Raw genomic sequence first — 13,794 nt, forward strand, 5'->3', positions numbered from 1 at the left:
TGCACCCGAGGAGAAACATCAACAATCCCGTCACGCAGAACCCCCCCTTAATGCAGCCCACACTATTGCCAGGAAACCCATTACACACCAGCACCATGCAGTGATAAATCTGCGTGATAAATTACCTGTGAAGATTTTTCAAAGGTGATTTAGGGACACCATTACTCAGCTACCAGTTTGGAGTTATGAAGCCTTACGGAAAGTTTTCATCTCTGCAAGAGCAGAGCTTCTATTTTAGAGATTATTATTTTAGCAGCTTTAGACCCTTTTCCCCCTCCAATTTTATACAAGCAGATAAAGTTCAAGCATTAAAGTTGTGTAACTATTCCACTGCATAGCTGATTTGCGTTGTACGCAGCATTTCAGGGATTGTTGTGCCTGGATGGGATCCAGAAAATCTTAAATATCGCTGCACAGGACCAACTGGGATCCGCCGTCACAGGGTCAGACCTCCCAGTGCAGCTGCTGGGGCTGATGGCCACCTCGGCTGGACATAAAGGAGATGAGATTCTTGAGCTGGTGCTGATCTGCGATGGTATCGGAGGATCTAACGGCTGCTCATTAAGTGTTGAAGGCAACTGACAAAGGTGTTTTTTTCTAGGATGGTTGTTTTTTGCTTTTTCAGGTTTATGGCTGCCTTTGCGAGCATTTCGCCTCTGTTGTACATCAGGCACAAAGTAGAGGAGCACTATTTTAGGAAACAGGTCTTTTTGATTCCCCTTTGAGTCCTGAAACAACATTCTGCTTGAACAAAAGTTGTTTTCATGGTTCCAACCCTGTTTAAAATGATCCTTTCCAATAGACTGGTCAAAAAAGATGAGCAGCCAGAGGAAACACCCCTCCTCCTCCTGCTCCTCCTCCTCCTGCCTCACCTCCTCTCTCCCCACTTCCCCCCACCTTTTTTCCTCTCTCTCCTCAGCCTCCGTCTGCGTTCGTGGTGCGTCAGGAGCGCACGCAGGACGGCGCCGACTCTCCCCCCTATGGAGGAAAGCAGGGAAGCCTGAGGAGGAAGAGGCTCGATCCCGCCGACAGAGACTACCTTGTGCCCCCCACCCGTAAAGGACTTTGGAGCCCGTCTGGTGTCTTTGAAAGCCGCGGACGAGAAGCGGTGAGGAGAGGAGAGAGGGGAGGGGACGCGGAAGGTAGGAGAGGCTCATTAATAACCTGTTGTTTGTCTGTTTTTGTCTCTGGTCTGGTCGAATCCGGGCGTTCTTACTAAAACACTGCAATGAATCTCTCTAATCGATACATATGTTGTTTTGACCTTTAATTACCCCCCATTTTCTTTCTTTTTTTAAAATCCAAACAAGCGCATGAGCACAATTGATCCGGGGTTTTTATGAGCCTTTGATTTCCGCAGATTTATGTCGATGCCGCCAGGAAATCGACCTGTCTGTCTGTCTGCCTGTCTGTCTGCCCGTCTGTCTGTCTTGTTTCGTGTTTTTAATCATACCAGTCAATGTTGCCACCTTCACTGCGGTTCAATTACGCGTTACTGGTTGGAGCCTTTTAATTTAAACGTCGACGGCTCAGCGCGCCCCCTGCAGGCAGCAGATGGGGTGAAGCGCGCCACCGTGAGCCCTGCGCGCATTCGCCGTTTCTGCCGGAGAGTCTCCGGTTGGATCACCTGCGTCTGAATGAGCCCAAATTACCCAGAAGATAAAGTCCTTACATCATCTGCTGCTTTCCAGGCAGCAGAGGATTTAAAAATAATCTGACTCACATGCCTGTTTCTGCAGAGCTGAGGCGGAAGCGAGCGTGCGTGTGTAACCACACAGGTTAAAACAACAGACGTTTCTGTGAGCGAGTGTGTGTGCGCGCGCGCGTTTGCACATGGAACGCAGCCAGTACACAGTGATCCACCGTGCAACAAAAGCATTTTTTCCCCAAACAGTTTAGTTTGTCTGAGAGCAGCCCTGCTCCAGCTGCTGCAGTGAAAGAAGGGAGACGTCTCATTATACATATGTACAAGAAGGGAGACGTCTCATTATATATTGGTTTATGTAAATACTTAGCAGGATTTGCAGGGAGTGCAACTGAAATTGCAATATTTTAACCATTCCTAATGATCCATGATGAATAATCAATTAGCAAACTCTTGCTCTAATCTTAAGCACACTTTCAAATGTGTGCACATCCACATGGAGAATTTCATAACAAAATTAATCAGCCTTGCTGATGGGATGTGGACATTATTAACCCGTGTTGGTCACCATACAAGCAGAGGATGAGGGAAACTCTGAAGTGGCTTTTATAGTGGCGTCAACGGCGCGACGTGTTCGTTCCAGGAAAAGTCAATTCTGTCCCACTTTTTTCTCATTTTCATTTTCTAAAAAAAAAAAAGCTCTTCAGAAAGTGTCCAAAAATAGTGGAGCCAAATCTGGTAACTTGGGAGGAGTCATGTAGCAACAGTGAAACTTGTGTTGCATCAACCTCCTGCTCAGCCTTCTGCGCCTCAGGAATCGGCCTCAGACGAGTCTCCTTCACTAACTCCTGAAAACCAAACTCCACAAAAGGCAAAAGGAGAGGAAATGGCCAATGTTTCCATCTCTTTGATTCCTCTCCGACTCGATACGTGTGTCTGACTTTATGAAATGTTAGAGCGTTAAAGTGGGAGACGGTGGGGGAATATTCCAGCAGATGTGTGGCTCCTGTCGTGCTCTGTTTGCTCACCTTGTGTATCTCACTCACGCTTCCTGTGCCACTCCGCTCTCATTTAATATTCCCCTCACACACCAACGCTCGCACAGCCGGCTGGCTTTCGTCAGGATGTCTAACCTTGATTCTTCCACTGACGTTTTCTTTTTTCTGGTTTTCTGCCTCTGTCCTCCCCCCCCCCCCCCGCAGATCCTCCACCCCCCTGACGGTCTCCCGCCTCCCTTGATTTTGTTTTAACATGCACGCTCTCCAGAGTGTGTAGTTTGCCCCGCTCGGTCTTCGTGTGTGTGCGTGGATACACTTCAGTGGAAGCGAGATGGGCTCAGTTGGAGCGGAGCGCCGCAGGCCCACGCCGGCTCAGACGCCCGAGGAGAGGGACGTGTGGAGGGATGGAGTGAGGGCCGGATGGAGGGATGTGCAGAGGGAGAGCTGGAGAGAGGGGAGAGAGAGCAGCGTGGTGCAGAGCTACAGCTTTGACTCCTACCAGCTGGAGGAGGAGGAGAGCAGCAAAGATGTCCCAGAGAGAGGAGTTCTCGCTCTGTCCCAGCCTGGTGAGAGCGCTTCTGTTCCGAAAAGACAAAAATACCGCTCTAAAAATCACAAAATGTCTGAAAAAAAATTCTTTATCAGTAGAAGGTTTGGTCTTCTGCACTGCAATGAGCAAACACCATTCTGGGCTTCAGCTTTGATCTAAGACCATCTCCTTTTGCCCGTTAGCTTTAATTCACAACTGTGTAGAAACATGACACAGTATTTATCACAGATTTCACCACTATGTGCGTGCACACCTTCACAGGTGTGATCAAAGGGCCGACGTTCGTCTTTTGGTAAAGACGTTACCCAAAGACGGGACGTTAACTGGGTTTTTTGGGGGGAATTTCAACAGATTTATTGGGAAAGTAATAAATTTTGGACTGAAGTAATAAATATAGTTGTAGGTTATTTTTTTTTCTGAAGTCTGGAGCTCCTGAATGCTTTCAGAAGCTTTTTTAGATGATTTCAGACGGCCTCATTTGTCCCAGCAAGTTGCATCTTGTTGCTGACTCGCTTAGAAAAACATCGAATAGTCGCAGTTTCATTGAATTTTTTTTTAACCTTTTTTTTATCCGTCTCTGCTGCTGCTGCCGTTTAAAACGACTCTTCTCTCTGCGTCCCCGCTCAGATTTCGAGGAGCCGATCCCCGACGACCGTTACCATGGCATCTACTTCGCGATGCTGTTGGCCGGGGTGGGCTTCCTGCTTCCCTACAACAGCTTCATCACGGACGTCGACTACCTGCACCACAAATTCAAAGGTGCGCTCCGGATCCCGGCCTCATTTAGAAGCCGCTGTAGGTGGGTCACATGACTCACAGCTGCCGTGTGTGTTTCAGGGACGTCTATAGTGTTTGACATGAGTCTGACATACATCGTGGTGGCTCTGCTGGCCGTCATCCTCAACAACGTGCTGGTGGAGAGACTCAGCATGCACACCAGGATCACCGTAGGTACGTCAGCCCTCAGACAAACACAATCGGAATCTTATACACATAAAGAAGTTTCATATTTTCCAGTGTTTTTTTTAACATGTATGTTTTAAAAATGGCGTCCTCTGAACGTCTCCATGGAGGCTGTCGGGATTGGAGCGCCTGCTGCTGCTGGAGGAACACACTGCGGGGGGGACGAGGACGATTGTTGTGTTTACCCAGAATGTTTGAGCAGAAATGGAAAGAGCTGAATAATAAATGTGGGGGGATGTTGACGCGTGCATGAGTGCAGCTCTGCGGCTCCGTCCGTCCTCTGGGAGGTGTCTGTTGGAGCACGCCGCCTGTCAAACATATGCGCGTCCGTGCGGTCAGAGCAGCTCCGCGCCAACGTCTCTTTGTCTCTTCGTCGGCAGGATACATCTTGGCCCTGGGGCCACTGGTCTTCGTCAGCGTGTTTGACGTGTGGCTCGCCAAGTTCACCACCAGACAGGCTTACGTCGTTAACCTGGTGTCAGTGGGGGTGGTGGCCTTCGGATGTACAGGTAGTTACTATGGCAACCTACAGTGCAATGATGACCATGCTGATGAAACCACTACACTACATATAGTGTTATATTGACTACAATTCAGGATTAAACCATTAAAGATGAATAAAATCCTATTGTAACAATCTATAGATTGATAAATGCATTATTACTGGTATCTGGATGCTCCCATAGCGTAGCTCCTATAGCCCCCATAGCTCCTATATCCCCTATAGCCCCTATACCCCCTATAGCTCCTATAGCTCCTATAGCCCCCATAGCTCCTATAGCTCCTATAGCCCCCATAGCTCCTATATCCCCTATAGCCCCTATAGCTCCTATAGCCCCTATAACCCCCAGAGCTCCTATAGCCCCTATAGCTCCTATAGCCCCTATAGCTCCTATATCCCCTATAGCCCCCATAGCTCCTATATCCCCTATAGCTCCTATAGCCCCTATAACCCCCATAGCTCCTATAGCCCCTATAGCCCCTATAGCTCCTATAGCCCCCATAGCTCCTATAGCCCCCATAGCCCTTATAGCTCCTATAGCCCCTATAGCCCCCATAGCCCCCATAGCTCCCATAGCCCCTATAGCTCCTATAGCCCCCATAGCCCCTATAGCCCCTATAGCCCCTATAGCCCCCATAGCTCCTATAGCCCCCATAGCTCCTATAGCCCCCATAGCCCCTATAGCTCCTAATAGTATAGTACGCTATGCTACTAAGGGCTTATGACAGTCTAGCTGAATGTCGCTGTAATTAACAAGAAACAACAGCGCGACCACAGATGCGGCGGTCTCCTCCCTTTCACTGAACCACTTCCTGTTTGTAAGGACATCGTCTGTCTGGCCGCTCTGGGGTCAAGAGGTCGACTGCTGCCTCTAAACAGATGCTGCTCTGACTAAGTTGAGATGTGTAGTCAGTAATAAAGCTCTTCTTCATCCCTCCCTAGTGCAGCAGTCCAGTTTCTATGGTTACATGGGGATGCTGCCCAAGCGCTACACGCAGGGGGTGATGACCGGAGAGAGTGAGTACAGCCCCTCACCCCCAACTTTCCTTCGTGTTCGCATCCATCTGACCTCCCCCATCTCCCCCAGGCACGGCGGGGGTGATCATCTCCCTCTCTCGCATCTTCACCAAGCTGCTGATCGCCGACGAGAGGAGGAACACGCTCATCTTCTTCCTGGTTTCCATCAGCATGGAGATGCTCTGCTTCCTGCTTCACCTCCTGGTGCGCCGATCCAGATTCGTCCGCTACTACACCAGCCTCGGCCAAGCCAAAGGTCCGGGCAGATGTCACGACCCGCGTGACAACGGGACAGGATACCGCGTCCATCACGACGTCACCACAGAGGAAGTAAGATTTGTAAGTCCGTGGGTAGTGACATAGCGCAAAAGACCGAACATTGAGTTTTATTTAAAAAGAAATTGGTGTGTTGAGAACCGCTTTTCCTCCGTCATCGAACATTTTAACATCATGAAATTTCTTTGGAGCATTCACGACCTCATCATATTGGACTGTGAGCTCCTTCGTTGTCGCTGAATTTAAAAGGCTACTCTGCGGCTAAGCTGTTTAGCTAACATGTTAGAGATTTTGCACCACACACGATGGCGTCAAAGTCAGCACGTGCCAAACGCACCAGTATAGCTTGTAACTAGAGACTGAGAGAGAAAATAGCTGTTAAAAACGAAGGTGGAGCGGGTTTGTGGTCCTCTGTGAAGCAGCTGGTTGTTGCCTGAAAACCCGCCACTTCTCCTCGGGCGGTTGCCTCTGTCATGTGGGTACGTTTGTTTGCCAGCACACAAAAGACAAGTGTATGCTCGAGGTCCCTCCTGTGCTTTTACAGCAGTGTGTGATTAGGCTGTTGCTGCTTATGGGCTGGATTCTGAGTCTGGGGGCTGATTGATGCGGTTCTTTCTTCTGGTTGCCGTGGGTAACCAAGGCAGCACTCTCTATTATGAGATAATCAGGAGTAGTGCCTTCTGGCAATAGCAATAGCCCATCTAATCAACTAATGGATCTGGGTGCGCATGTGTGTGTTCGTGTGTGTGCTTATTATGCAAAATTGCATAACTGATGATGTTCAGTGCTCCATCTCTGTGAGGTGAATATGAAAAAGTGTTTTTATTGGGTTTCTTTCTTCTTGACCGGTAAATTATGCAAATAATCATCAGGAAACATGTTTATTGTGCGTGTGTGTGTGTGTATGTATATGTGTGTGTGTGTGTGTGTGTGTGTGTGTGTGTGTGTGCGTGTGCGTGTGTGTGTGCGCGCATGTGTTCACTGAACAGCAACAACGTGACAGATTATTCTTACCTGTTGCACCATCTTTTGCAGTTGACTGACGAGCTCATAAGTAAATAATGGATGAGAGTTTGTTCTGGAGCTGCTCCGTGTATCATGTGATAACTACTGTATTTTATTAATAAAATTCATCAAATTGACTGTAGACACTTCTAGCATTTAAAACTCCTCGTGTTTATTCTGCAACTGTCCGGGCTGTTGCATCATGTTTTCTCATCTCACGTCCTGACGATGTTCCTGACGATGTTCCTGACGATGTTCCTGACGATGTTCCTGATGATGTTCTGTGTGCCTGTGTGCAGGGAAACGGTGGGACGGGAACGTCGGTAGCAGAGGAGGGCCTGGAGGACGTGGTGGGTGGGATATATGTGCGATTTGATGCCCCGAAGGCCAAAATAAAGAAAAGTTGGCCCAGCATTCGCGGTACGTCCGTCTAAGCTGCTGCCCTCTGGATCCAGTTCCCACAGATGGATTTTAAATGTAAATGCATCTGCAGCCAAGTCACCGGTGTTTACCCAGCGCCCTCTGTGTGTGTGTGTGTGTGTGTGTGTGTGTGTGTCTCCGGAGCAGACATGATCTTGCATCGCTACGTGGTGTCCCGCGTCATCTGGGCCTACATGCTGTCCATAGCCATCACCTACAGCATCACCCTGTGTCTGTTCCCCGGCCTGGAGTCGGAGATCCGAAACGAAACCATGGGCGAGTGGCTCCCCATCCTCATCATGGCCACCTTCAACATGTCCGACTTTGTCGGCAAGGTGAGGAGCGTGTTCCACGGTGGCTCGTTTGTGTTTGGGAGCCATGGTTTATATCTGGGTGGCTGCTCTGTGGTGAACCTGAGAGCAAAATCAGCTCAATCAGCAAAATCAGGGGGGTTGACAACAAGCAGACAACAAGTGTGTGTCCTATCACCACAGGACACACACTGTGGAAACACTGGGAAGGTTTGGATGATGGTAAAATCCATCCTATTGTTTGATGATTATTCCACTGGGAGAGCTGGAGTCTGTCCCAGCTGGTAGAGGGAGAGGCTGGATCATGCCCTGGACAGCCCACCGGTCCACACACACACACACACACACACACGCACACACACACACACACACACACACACACACACACACACACACACACACACACACACACACACACACACACGCACAGATACTCCAGGGTACCGGAGCCCAGGGCCACAATCCAGCCGGGTTTTCTGTCCTCGCAGGCTGTAAACAGCTTCCACCAAGGGACGCAGGGACCCAGCGTGGAATATTTTAATTCCCGTTAAAGCGTTCCTGACCAAACTTGTCTCAGATGAAACCACACGAAGCTGCAGCAGCTCATGAATAAACTGTAAAATTCAGGAGGTTTTCAGATCAAAGAGCGACAGCTCCTCGGCTCGTGTCTGCCGCCACCCTGTGATGGAACCTTAGCTTGAAAACATACACGAGGGGGTCAGAGGTCAAGTCCCGAGCGTGGGTTTATAATCTTTTTATCTAATATTCCTATTTTCCTATTGGTGGCGCAAAAATAACGAGCAGCTTTAACGATTCAGTGGCTCAAAATTGATTGTCTGAGGGTGAAAAGGAGCTGGTGCATTAGCAGAATGGAACTTAACGGCTCCAGGAGTGATTTTAACGTTTTAAACTGCGTTTCACAGCAGAGCGTCGGAGGATATTAGATCGTGACTCTGTCTCATGAATGAGTACAATTGTAAAAGTGTGCACGGAACATCTCGCCGGCCTTTTAATCAGGAGGTTCCAGCCTATAAAACCCATTCCTGCTGCTCCTTAAACCTTCTTTTACCTGAACCGCACGTCAGTTTTATTGCACTCTGAGATGATGTGGTTTCATTTTTATATCAGGCTGACAGCAGAACCGGCGCTGACCTTGCCAGGCTGTTAACGCCGCCGCTGCGTTTACTGACCCTGGGAGCGGGGGCGGTGTGTTTTTTGGGGTAATTGAACGTAGCTGTGAGGCGTTATCGGCAACTTCAGAAATGAAAACCTTATCGGGTGTCCTAAAGTCAGGAGGTCTGGCATTTAATTTAAAAAACCTGACTGCTGGAAAGTTGCTCCTCATCCTCCGGCCCAGTTTGGCATTTTAGCTGAAAAGAAGCGGCGCGAGATAAGCCGGTTCTGTCTGGAGCTGGCTCTGTGGTCTCCCCTCCCAGATCCTGGCGGCGCTGCCCTACGACTGGTCCGGGGGACGCCTGCTCCTCTTCTCCTGCCTCAGGGTGGTCTTCATCCCCCTGTTCGTCATGTGTGTGTACCCGGCCGACGCCCCCACCCTCTCCCACCCCGCCTGGCCGTGCTTCTTCTCCCTCCTCATGGGCGTCACCAACGGGTACTTTGGGTCCGTGCCGATGATCCAGGCGGCAGGAAAAGTCCCCCCTGAGCAGAGGGAGCTGGCAGGTGAGGGTCCCCCGAATGTGCTCGTAATATGGCTTCTGTAAACGCACTTTATCCACCTGCGAAGGTGTCGCGTGTCTCACAGCGTTAGCAACGTCTCCTCTCTGCTCGCCGTGTTTCCAGGGAACACCATGACGGTTTCCTACATGTCGGGCCTGATGGTGGGCTCGACCGTGGCGTACGCGGCTTACAGCTTCACCACTCCGGGACACAAGATCCCCACGCTCGGCACGCACGCGCCTGCCAACGGTACGGGATATTGACTGCTAGCGTCACAAAAATAACACGCACCTACACGTAGTACACACGTCCCGGGCAGAGCGGTGAAGCCGATGGATTCAGGTCCAACGCCCGAGACCCTTCACTCATTCTTACCATCTCCAATCAAACAACGATGAGCTCTAAAGTTAAAAAACAAAACAGATGAAGCATTTAATGTGTGTGTGTGTTTTCTCGTACGAGTTACAGAATGTGATTTTCTTTACCTGCAAAGTGAGGACATTTTGGGGAAGTGAGGAGAGGGTGGCGTGTCCTCATGTCTGCGAAAGGCCTCACTATGGTAGAAAGACAAGGATGAATGTGTGTGTTTACACTTCACAATTGATCACAAGTGTTGTGATAAACAGGATGAAGATCGCTGTCATTCCAGATTGTTTGAGCTCTTTTTGTGATAAAGTTGTTTGATTCAGACTTTATTATCCCTCATCTTCATCAGGGGTTTGTACAGAAGAGAGGATTACTGTACATTTCAGGATTTATGACGATAAAAAGATTCTCTGGCACGGGTACCACATGTTCTGCTGTCACCATGGTGACCCGGAACAACATACGCAAGCATCTTGTTTGCAGTAAACAGCATCAGTAGTTTGTATGACCGTGTTTTCCATGACATTCGTTCATACTAAAGACAAAGTGACCTCCCTTAAAATCATGTCAATGTGGTAGCTGCTAATGTTAGCCGCTTGCTAACATCCATTTAACTGTATTTGAGGTTTTTGTAATAATATCCACCTCGTTTGGCAAACAATTATAATGACACACATTTGACACGCGAGACAAGTTTACACTGTAACAGAAGTTAGAAGATATATTGGTTTTTTTTTTCCCACGTGCCTTGAAAAGTTAGTTTCTTTGATGACATGCTGTTTAGAATTAATTAAGCAGAGGCCACAGAAATGTGACTTATCAGAAAATGATCGATTTCCCCTCGTTCTCCAAGTTTAAACGAGTTCTGCGGTACGTTTAATCCCCCTGGATGGTGTTTTTATTGATAGAGGGTTCAGTGGTGCCGAATAAGTGCCAAAAAAAGTCCGCTCAATAGCTGACGGAGGGGTGGACGCTCTCCCCCGAGCGTCTGTAGATGTTCAGGCTGAGACGGCGAGCGTGTTCACCCTGCTTCAGCTGTGCTTTGTGTTATTAGCGAGTGATTGCAGAACCCCTCGCCTGCACCTGCTGTTCCAGAACGTCAGAGGTCGGCGGGGGCACTTTAGGAAGTTGAGCCCGTTGGTAGGTGGGAGCTTAAATTCAGCCTCGCATCGGCGCTGTTTGAAGTCAGCAGGGGACGTTTGGGAGCTAACCTCATTACTGGAGGTGTGTTATCGCCCGAGGCCTCTGGCCTCCCAGCTAGTTGTTAAGTGGAAGCTTTTATTTTCCATCTTTCCTGCCTGTTTCTGTCTCAGATGTAACTGCATGTTGTCATCTAGCAGGTTTCCCAGACAGCTACAGTGCAGCACCTGAAACTGCTCCGAGTTTGCTCACTGTCTTTTTCAAAGGTAAAACCGTCACCTCTAAAAGTGTAATAATGTGCCACATCTCAAGTGGATTGTGTGTTTTTGTTCTGTCTCCTATTTTTGGATCGGACGAGCCTCCTTGTCCGTATGTATGCCAAGTGAAGCTAACAGCTCTGATGTAGCTGACCTGACAGCATCGGCACATGCAGGGCTGAGATGGGGGAGAAATCTGTATTTCGGTGCAAAATGGGGTGAAACTCCAACAGGATTTAGAGTAATGTCATCTTTTTTTTAATTGATGTTCATTTTACGAAATGAAATCCTTCATTTGAAAGAAATAGTATACTTTGAAAAGGTTTTGAATAATCCAAACCGGGAGAAGGTGTAGAAAGGTGCCAAAACCATGAGATAAACGTCTACAGATGAGTGGACACATTTGGCTCGGTCATTTAAACTCTATCAGGGTGAAAAACTGTTGGGCAGGAACTAAAACGAGCCCTTCAAGATGCCCAAGCATTAAAGGAACGGGGCAAAAAGGGCACGAAAACATGGGGAAAGAATGTTTGCATCCCATCATGCCAGGCAGAGGAGGGAGAAGTCGGACCTGAACACACACGACTGCACACTGTGATGTATCAGAACATTGTAAGAGGAATGTGGCCCATTCCATTAGTGAAAACTAGTTTAGCTGCCGGCTGCAAATTAGGAGTTCTCTCTTTCTGTTGCTTTCATTATGTTTGTGATTAAATAAATAAGAGTTCAGTTTTTTTGGGGGGGGAGTCCTTCAAGTCTTTAAAAGTTTAACTTCAACGTTTGCTGGTTTACCGCAGAGTGGGCAGAAATGTTCAATAATAAGGCTGAACTTGTACGTGTATCCCAGTTTAGGTTGAAGGTGCTGATTATTCCTGGTCCTGTGCTGCATTGTTCTGTCATCACAGCTCAATAAAATACTTATTTAGAGCTTTGTGGGTCGCCTCTTTCTCTGTTGTTGTTTCTCCCTAATGTGTCCCTAAAGTCAAGGACATCGCGATTGTTTCTGAGTTTGTGCAGGACTCCTTCAGAATCATGTAATGACCGTTTCTATCAACAGGGGGCGCTGATGCTCCGAGACAAACGCCTTTACTATAGACGACAAATCAGTATTAGTTACTGTAAAGAAAGATTTTAGAAACATTTTTTCGTAATAATACATATTTCCAGCTGAAATCCACCCTTTAGGTTGTAAATGATGATGATTATTGTTACTATACATTTTATCATAATGTCAAGTTTAAAATTCTGGTGTTTTTATTTATCTGATATAAGAATTTCTAGCATTAACTGGGAAATCTGGTGAACATATGTTGACAATGAATAAGAGGCTTAAGTGTGTTTTTCATTGTGTCCTTTTACAGAATTTAGCTTCTAGTAACATATTCTCTAATTAAATAGACTTCTGGCTCTGCTGGGATATAATCACACACAGAGACCCCAGGCTGGGAGCCGGCCCTTACGCACGTCAGTTTAACGACCGTCATCAATTTACTGGCTTAAATTTAGACATTATTTAATGACATCAAAACTCTCTGAACAAACACAACGGCATTCTTTCATTTTACAAAGAGAGCCTCGAAGAAACAAGGCTTAATTTAACTTTCCTCTTACTTTGTGTGTGTGTGAGTGTGTGTGTGTTTAAGTCTGCTAATTTTGGAACATGACTGCAGGGTAAGAGAGTCCCTGGTGTGTGACAAGAACAAGTGATCATTAGTCATCTTGCTCCACATACTGGAGAAGAGGAGGAGGAGGAGGGGTGGGGTTGAAGAAGCCTGAGGAAAAGAGGTCTACTAATGTGTTCCAATCACACAGGGGTCAAAGGTCAACATGCAAAATGGCCTCAGACTCTCTTGGAACAACAAACTTCCCAGAAGTCAGACTCTGATGACGACGACGACGAAGGTAGAGAAGCTGTGAGGACACAATTCACATTTTCCATCTTTTCCTGTGCGTTTGGATCACCACCATCATCCCAGCGTGAGTGCGGAGCTGAGAGACCCGCCAACGACCCACGTGTCAGAGAGGGTTTGTAAAAGATGACATCACTGGGCAATAACCGGAGACGCCAATGTGGAAACAGAAAAATGGAAAATGGGAGGGTGGTCCTACAGAACGGGAGAGATCCGGGTGGGAAAATTCCAGAGGATCCATTAAAACATGCAGAGAATCTCCGTTAATCTGTTCGGACTTGATATGAAGCAGCTTGGGGACAGTTTTCTCCGCTCATCCTGGAATTTAGCTGATCTGTGGCTAAAAAGTGAACTTAAACTGGAGAAAAAAGGATCCAAAAACAGCATCAAACCCTGAATGAACGCTTCTATACAAGTTTTCATGCGATCCTCAGCAGCACGTCAGTACCGAGCTGCTCTAAGGTGGATGGAGCCACCAGAACCAGCAGCTTAACCAGCCTCATCATCAGGACCAGGCAGGAAGAATCCACACCGTTGGATTCCTGTTTTTGTGAGGAGCGCTGTTGATGCGATACCTTCACCAGCCCCTGATCCAAACCATCAGAACTAAGCACCCAACCCGAAACCTAAACCACATCTAACCTAAACTAGTCTGAACCCTCAAACAACCAAAACGTTCCCAATTCACTAGTGAAATTGGTATTCTGGTAGTAGGCTAGGTTGAAGAACCCCCCCCCCCCAACACACACACACACACACA

The 13,794-nt window shown here is 47.9% G+C and overlaps 1 protein-coding gene across 2 annotated transcripts; it reads left to right on the forward strand.

Moving 5' to 3' along the window:
• Positions 1–920: 920 nt before the first annotated feature.
• Positions 921–12,050, forward strand: slc29a4a (solute carrier family 29 member 4a). Of its 2 annotated transcripts, none has more exons than XM_029836743.1 (11): positions 921–1,142; positions 2,848–3,209; positions 3,821–3,952; positions 4,031–4,144; positions 4,537–4,665; positions 5,601–5,675; positions 5,746–6,014; positions 7,256–7,376; positions 7,524–7,711; positions 9,124–9,364; positions 9,485–12,050. In XM_029836743.1, the coding sequence occupies exons 2-11, from the start codon at positions 2,975–2,977 to the stop codon at positions 9,622–9,624; spliced, it is 1,644 nt and encodes a 547-aa protein (XP_029692603.1). In that variant the 5' UTR covers positions 921–1,142; positions 2,848–2,974; the 3' UTR covers positions 9,625–12,050. The 2 variants fall into 2 exon arrangements, with proteins under 2 accessions (XP_029692603.1, XP_011602046.2); XM_011603744.2 differs by having other exon boundaries at positions 5,746–6,005.
• The last annotated feature ends 1,744 nt before the right edge of the window (positions 12,051–13,794 follow it).

The sequence above is a fragment of the Takifugu rubripes genome, chromosome 5 (genome assembly GCF_901000725.2).
Source record: "Takifugu rubripes chromosome 5, fTakRub1.2, whole genome shotgun sequence".
In the NCBI taxonomy this organism is placed as follows: domain Eukaryota; kingdom Metazoa; phylum Chordata; class Actinopteri; order Tetraodontiformes; family Tetraodontidae; genus Takifugu; species Takifugu rubripes.

What these genes read in the sequence shown, in the direction of transcription:
- slc29a4a (XM_029836743.1), top strand. Translation starts at nt 2,975, where the DNA reads ATGGGCTCAGTTGGAGCGGAGCGCCGCAGGCCCACGCCGGCTCAGACG. An exon ending in TCTCGCTCTGTCCCAGCCTG is followed by an intron (nt 3,210 to 3,820) that starts GTGAGAGCGCTT and finishes GTCCCCGCTCAG; the next exon opens with ATTTCGAGGAGCCGATCCCC. An exon ending in CCTGCACCACAAATTCAAAG is followed by an intron (nt 3,953 to 4,030) that starts GTGCGCTCCGGA and finishes TGTGTGTTTCAG; the next exon opens with GGACGTCTATAGTGTTTGAC.